The 7591-nt window shown below is 49.5% G+C and overlaps 1 protein-coding gene across 3 annotated transcripts in view; it reads right to left on the reverse strand.

The window, feature by feature from the left end:
* Nucleotides 1-5267: 5267 nt before the first annotated feature.
* Nucleotides 5268-7591, reverse strand: part of LOC124236881 (L-gulonolactone oxidase) — a 30855-nt gene continuing 28531 nt past the window's right edge. Inside the window, exon 11 of one of the 3 annotated variants that reach the window (XM_046655829.1) lies at nt 5268-7267. In XM_046655829.1, the coding sequence (XP_046511785.1) occupies nt 7168-7267 (100 nt within the window). In that variant the 3' untranslated portion in view covers nt 5268-7167. The remainder of the gene's footprint in view (nt 7268-7591) is intronic. The other 2 variants (XM_046655828.1, XM_046655827.1) reach the window with 2 other exon arrangements.

Consider the following 7591-nt stretch of genomic DNA (forward strand, 5'->3'; position numbering starts at 1 on the left):
AAAAAGAAGTAGAAAAGAAAAAGCAGTGCCTGGGGCTGCTCCATGGCCGAGTAGTTAAGTTTGCGAGCTCCGCTTTGGCAGCCTGGGGTTTGCTGGTTCGGATCCCGAGCACGGACCTACACACTGCTCATCCAGCCACACTGTGGTGGTGTCCCACATAGAAGAACTAGAATGACTTACAACTGGGATAGGAAACTACACAGTGGGGCTTTGGGGAGGGAAAAAAAAGCAAGAAAGATTGGCAACAGATGTTAGCTCAGGGCCAGTCTTCCTCACCAAAAAAAAAAAAAAAAAAAAGCATGAGAAATGAAAAAGCAGTGGCTAAGATGGTATGGGGAGTATCATATAGTTGAGACTAAAAGGAGGGTAGTGATGAAGTTGATCCAATTCAAAGATTTCTTGTTTTTAGGAAGAGAAATGTGTTCCAACAACCAACTTAAATAAGTTTCTGAAAAGTGAATCTTTTCCATTCCATTATAAAACTGTTGACATATTCTGATTGGGGGAGAGGGGTCTCCCAAAGGAATACCTTGAAAATTAGAGTGAAGAAGGGGTGAAAATAAGGTATATGAGTATTTTAAGACATAGCTGATATTTTCCTTATGGAAACTGTAATCCCCAAAAGGCAAAAGGAGGCCATTTTCTTTCTAGTTGCAAGAGCTTGGGATCCCTGTGGAGCCTTCTTGACAGCGGCGCTGCTTGCCCACTGTCAGTCCTGCAGCCTTTCTGTCTCCCCCGCCACAGGACTTTCTCCTCTTCCGGGTCCTTCCTGCCCACCCTTCACAGCTCAGTCTGCAGTATCGCTGGGCTGCAGTGCCCTGTGCTGCCAGCAGGGGGCGCTGACTAACTGGTTCTTATCTCAACATTGTCAGCCAGCCTTTCCACTTAATGAATAGCCCCTAGTTATAGAATTCTGTTCATCAAATACACTTCAAATGGGGGAAAAAAAACCTCTGCCTGCATTTCATGTTTGTAGCAAAGTCCACGTGCAATGAAAAGCTTAGAATATTCTTACGTTGCTGTTCTATGTCTCTCATCCAAGTCACAGGCACCTCTACCACACAAGCCACAGACTCCAGGGCTTGGCTTGTGTCCAAAGAAGCTGGTATTTTAGCATTGCTATCAAGGACACGCAGAATGAAGTTAGTACGATTCACTTAAAGATACACATTAGAGAGATGGGTTCGGAAGGCATTTGCTAAAATGACCATAATTGTAAATTGTATATTACATCAATGTCATACATTATGTTTCAAAATTTATTTTCTGCTTTCCATCATGTTGGCAGATTCTGGCAGTTACTATATCCAGTGGTTGCTGCTTCTTTTTCTTCTTCTTCTTCTTTTTTTTTTTTGGTGAGGAAGATTGGCCCTGAGCTAACATCTGTTGCCAATCTTCCTCTTTTTGCTTAAGGAAGATTGTCTCTGAGCTAACATCTGTGCTCATCTTCCTCTATTTTGTATGTGGGACGCTGCCACAACATGGCTTAACGAGCAATGTACTAGGTCCACACCCAGGATCTGAACCAGTGAGCCCCAGGACTCCAAAGCGGAGCACGCAGACTCAACCGCTAGGCCACCGAGCTGGCCCCAGTGGTTGCTTCTTTTTTATGTAACTCACTTTAAACTCTCCTAGACCAGCACCTTAATGGACAGAGCCTACAGCTGACTTGTGGTTCCCTGGGAGCCCTTCCCTCCCTCATGTCTCCCCCTCTGCACAGTGGCCTGGTGTGAGGGTCCTTCGATGTCCCTCCATCCCTGACCAAAGTTCCAGCCTGAGGCACTAGAAAGACTGAGGCAGGACAGCATATCACCAAGGTGTGGGGATGAGAGGTGGGTAATTCTGGCTGGGGAGGTGTGGAGAATGAGTCCTCGGTTTCGGGCTTCTAGGGTTCTTGTGGCCAAGTGGGAGCAGGGCTTACGTTCTGAGAAGAGAGGGATTGGCATCTACCTGGCAAGGGGGCGGCACCAACCCTGCCATTAGCCCCTACGTTGACACTTGACGGCCCTCTGCCGGAAAATATAATAAGATATAATTTGTCATGACTACCAGGTGAAATGACACCAGAGTTGTGCAGTGCGCACCTTGCACCACTGTAACCAGCAGCTTTGGGCCAACCAAAGTGCTCCACCACCTGGGCCAGTGGCTTCACGTAATCCTGTTAGGTCCTCCTGTCGATCTCCAGTGCCCGATCCAATAAAACCCAGCACCTGACCCAGCCTTACGCCAAAGACGGCACATCACAGGGGTGGGGTGACCACTCATGCCAGCCTCATGTTCATAAGGGGACTTTGACCTCTGTGGATGACCTCACGTACATAAACTCACAGAGAGGTGCTGACGGCATCAAAAGAAGGTGTTCGTGCTCCAGATCCAAACCTGTCCCCCGTCCCCAGCCCGGCTGCCCAGATGCATGAGGGGGCATTGGTCTTTAAAACACTATCCTGCAGTTCTCCGGGGCACAGCACGACGTCCTCTCACTCTGCGTGTGCAAAGGCATTCGTTTGTGGCTGTCGAAAATTAAAACCCACCCAAGTTCTGATAATTCTCTTTGGGAATTTTCTGGAAATGTCTGGGCCTCTCTAGACGTCTGAAAGGCCCTGTCACATGGGGAAGAGATCCAGGGTAGACACCCACATGAGCCAGGCTCGGGCGCCTGCTGCAGCTTCGCCCAGACACCACCTTGTATCTGCTCCCCTTTAGTTCTTGGGCTCCTCGAGGACCTTGGGATTAGGGTCCCCGAAGCTCCTTCTCCAGCTTCCACTCTCCCTGCCTTGGAACAGCTGCGCCTTTGGCCTCATTTTAGTAACAGGAGACCTACAGGTAAGACCTTCCTTGGAGGGGACCCAGAGAAACCCCTTCTGAATTTGAAAGCGACTGTGTTGTAGCACTCCTCCCTCTCAGCTGCCCCCCAGTGCCTCCCTCGGCGTGGCTCTCTTCTCTGTGGCATTCCTCGTCACTTTAGAGTTTGGGACTAGCAGGGTTTAGGTCAGAGGGGGCTGGTTTCCTCTGTGTACCTCGGCTGTGTCCCGACAGCTGCCACCAGGGGGCGCCTAGAGACCCTGTTCCGAGGCTGACCGCGGCTGCCCACCCTGAGAGAAGGAACAGAGTTGTGCTGCTGCCCCTCTGATGGTGGGCTTTGCTGGCCCTCCCCCGAGTCAGCTCGACCCGCCCCCTCCCTTTATCTATCCTCTGCGCTCCCCCCCCCCAACCCCACGTAAGTGGCCAGGTTGACTCGACCGATTTGGGGTTATCCCCATGCAGAGACACCTACAAGTGAAGTGAAGTGAGGGGACATCTGTCTTGGGTCTTTAAATGTCCCACCTCTGTGCATTTTGGGAGGCTTTCCAAACGGTGGTGCATCCTTCTGGGACCCTCGGAGTTCACCAGCCCCCTCCTTTTCTCAGAGTGTAGGGGCCAGGTGGCCGCCCTGAGGGCAGAAGCTGCCCACAATTCACTCTCTACTTGGTGACATTTGCAGGTTTCCTTTTGGAGGGCAACCTCTCACCCCAGATCAGCTTTGATGCTGCTCATGGCCCAACAGCTCGATGCTGTGCCACGGTTTAGTTTCACTCTGGCTCTGGGAGACACCGTTGCTCATCCTCCCATCCTGTGTCTTCTTAGATGCTGCTGGTAATCGCTGTCCGCTGTTGGGAGCCCAGTCTTCCAGCACCGGGCTCAGAGCCTCAGTGCCCACGATCTTCCAAGTCTCCTGAGACCAGCAGGCTGGGCCGCAGTTTGCAGACATGCTACCCGAGGCTTGACAAATCAGGGCAGCGCCGCCAGTGGGACCTGGGACAGAAGTAGCAAGGAGGAAGGGAGGAAGGAGAAGAAAAGTGGGTCTGTACCAGCCATGCCCTCAAGAGCCCCATTTACAGGCTCGGAGCACACCACTTGAGATCAAGAGGACTCTGCAATGAGAACTCTTTGGGAAGGATGACCTTCAGGCTGCAGAAGATCCCACATCAAAGGAAGAGCAAATGATATTCATCAAAGCCTGAATCGGAAAGGGCACCCGGGTTCTCTGGTAATGAATTATAAAGTCGATTTCCAGAACATTCTTTTGCCTCAGCATTCCAGGAATTGAAGTTTTACTGAGTCCCGAGGTTGTTCAGACTTAGGCCATTGGGCTGTGTCCCTTCACATCTGTACTTCTCCCACGGGTGCCAGAAGACCACAGAACCAGCATGGCACTCCCTCTGAGAGCAGAAGTGTCATTTACAGATTCGGAAAATAAAATATTATTCAAAAGTTTAAAACACAATTATATAAAAGAATAGAGTGCAAAACTCATGGATTTTAAAAGCTGAATTCAATCTATAGAAAATATAGGGCCGCGAGACATACTTTGTTTGAAAAGTTTGAAGCCACTGCATTTCCTAACTGGCTGTGTGACATTGGACAAGTTTCTTCACCACTCTGAGCCTTGGTTTCCTCATCTGTAGAACATGGGAATGATTTGGACTCCAGGATTTCCAAAGCCTCAGGGTTTAGCCTGCTGTGCTTTCTTTGTGTTAACTTCAGAATCCATCTCTTTCCTTATGTGTTAGACAGGGTCCTCCTGAGAAACGGAACCAATGTGTATATTTATATTAGGTTTATTTCAAGGAATTGGCTCACATGATTTCCCAAGACTGAAATCTGGTGGGCAGCTCCGTGGGCTGGAAACCAGTCAGGAGCTCCTGAGGCAGAATTTAGTCTTCCCCCAGAAACCTCAATTTTGGCTTTGAAGGCCTTTCAACTGATTGGATGAGGCCCACCTACATTACCGACAGTAATCTCCTTTACGTAAATTCAGCGGATTATAGACGTTGACCACACCTACAAAATACCTTCAGAGCAACACCTAGATTGCGTTTGATGAAGTCGCTCAGTGCTCCAGTCTAGTGAGCTGACTGCCATGCCTTGCAGTGGCCAGCAGGGCCAGTTTCATGGGAGCACGACTTGTGTAGTGCTCAGAGGACCCTGTGCCTGGTCTAATGCTCTGCTGTCACCCTCTTGAAATTCTTAATTGTTTTGCACTGGGCCCTGCAAATTACGTAGCCGGTCCTGTCGAGGGTTAGTTCTTGCTCTCACGGCCATGGATGTGGGTCTTCTGGCTGAGCCAGGCTCCCTGAGGAGGTCTCATCCAGGTGGGCTGGCCGGGCCTTCACAGTACTTCATCATATTCTCCCTGGTATGGCTATTTAACGTCCTATGCGAGTTAGTCTTGCTTCCCTGAACGAGAATATAAATTTCCTTATTTTTATTGGGACAAAAAATATATAACATAAAAGTCACCATTTTAACCATTTTTCAGTGTATAGTTCAGCGGCATTAAGTACATTCACATTGCTGTGAAACCATCGCCACCATCCATCTCCAGAGCTTTTTCATTTTCCCAAAGTGAAACTCCGTGCCAGTTAAACACTTACTCCCTATTCCCCCTCCCCCAGCCCTGGCAACCACCACTCCACTTTCTGTCCCTAGGAATCTGACAACTCCAGGTGCCTCATATAAGTGGAATCATAAAGTATTTGTCCTTTTGTGTTTGGCTTAATTCACTTAGCATTCATCCTCAAGGTTCCTCCATGCTGTAGCATGTATCAAAATTCCCTCCCTTTTTAAGGCTGAGTAATATTCCACTGTGTATATATACCATGTCTTGTTTACCCATTCGCCCATCAGCGGACACTTGTATTGCTTCCACCTCTTGGCCACGGTGAACAAGCTGCTATGAGCCTGGGTGTTCAAGTGGCTGTTCAAGTCCCGGCTTTCAGTTCTGCTGGGTGCACGCCCAGAAGTGGAACTGCTGGATCGTGTGGTAGATCTATGTTTAATGTTTCTGAGGAACCACCATAGCATTTTCCACAGTGGCTGCACCATTTTATTACATTCCCACCAGCAATGCACAAGGATTCCAATTTCTCCACGTCCTCAACAACACTTGGCATTTTCTGTTTGTTTCTCTGTTTTTTGGATAATAGTGATCCTATTGGGTGAGAAGTGGTATCTCATTGTGGTTTATTTGCATTTCCTTTATGGTTGGTGATATGGAGCATCTTTTCATGTGCTTATTGACCAATTGTATATCTTTGGAAAAATGTCTATTCAAGTCCTTTGCCCAATTTTTGATGGATTGTTTGGTTTTTTGTTGTTGAGTTGTAGGAGTTCTTTATATATTCTAGATAGTAACCTGTTATGAGATATGTGATTAGAATATAAATTTCTTGAGGCCAGGAACCTGCTTTGGGCTCTTTTAATTCCTCCAAAGCACTTGGCCCCTAGTAGATATTCAACAAAAGCTCCCTGAAAGAAGAACCACAAAGCGTGGTATGTCAGACACAAATTGAAACTAAGTTTGCAAAAGGAATATGAGGAGCATCTTCCAGAAAAGTCCAAGGGCCATTACGTCCAGAGGGAAGCCAGGCATCAGAGAGCCTCCTGCTCCCAGAGGACTGCCTCAGAGGGGAAGAGGGGGGCAGAGAGTGAGTCAGTTCTTGCCCTTTATTAAAGAGAAGACAAGGAGAGTCCCACTCCTCAAACACCCCCTGAAACAGACACGCCTAGGGTCAGGCTATGGGAGGTCAGACGGACAGGGGAAACCACCTGGAAGATGGCAGTCCCAGGGCAGGGGCCACTCACCTGAGCATTTGAAAGACCCACAAGAGTGAAAGAAAGGAGAGCACAGTACACATGACTTCTGTGCCCAAACACATGCCAAGGGGGCCCCTGCCTAAGAGGACTGGAGAGGGGACCTCTGGAGCCACAGACATCCAGCTGGCAGGTAGAACCTACGAACGACTGAATTCCCAACCTCCTAGACACACACAACATTTTGGGGCTTCTCTATCTCCTGGGAAAACAGGATGTGGTGATCGTAGGCTCAGGAAAAGGGGGTGCCACATGGAGAGGTACACGGGGATGTGGGCACTCTTCCTTGCATGGTTTGCTGTGAGGACAAAGGAGGGGGGAAGGAGCTTGCCCAGATCCAGGCTCATCCCCGTGGGTCGGAGCAGCTGCAGTGCGGCAGCAGAGGGCCCGGGGTCGGGGAGAGGTCTCTCCCCGTCAGGCCGGTGGGACACTGAGCCTGCAAGCTCACTGGAGACGGGCCTGGGGGACGGGATGGGGCGGGTTGGACTTATTTTCTGTTTCTGCTTCAGTAGAACACCTTCTCCAGATACGCATTCAGGAACATCCCAGTGGGGTCCAGCTTTTCTCGGATGGCACAGAACTTCGCAAAGGCAGGATACATTTTCTCAAAGTCCTTCCGGGTACAGTTGTGGGCCTGTGGAAACAACCAGATACAACAGTCCTCATTCCCTGGAGCTGGCATTTCAGCAGGGCTGCAAACAGGCACCCCTGAGTCCTTGTGCCTGTATGTGTGACTTCCCCATCCCGAGGCAGACACACTGCACATGTATGCGTGCACACACACACGCATGCATACACACGAATGCACATACCCACACCCACACCTGTATGCACACACACACGCATGCATGCACACGAATGCACATACCCACACCCGCACCTGTATGCACACACACACACACATGCACACGAATGCACATACCCACACCCACACCTGTATGCACACACACACGCATGC

The sequence above is a fragment of the Equus quagga genome, chromosome 3, assembly GCF_021613505.1.
Source record: "Equus quagga isolate Etosha38 chromosome 3, UCLA_HA_Equagga_1.0, whole genome shotgun sequence".
Taxonomy (NCBI): domain Eukaryota; kingdom Metazoa; phylum Chordata; class Mammalia; order Perissodactyla; family Equidae; genus Equus; species Equus quagga.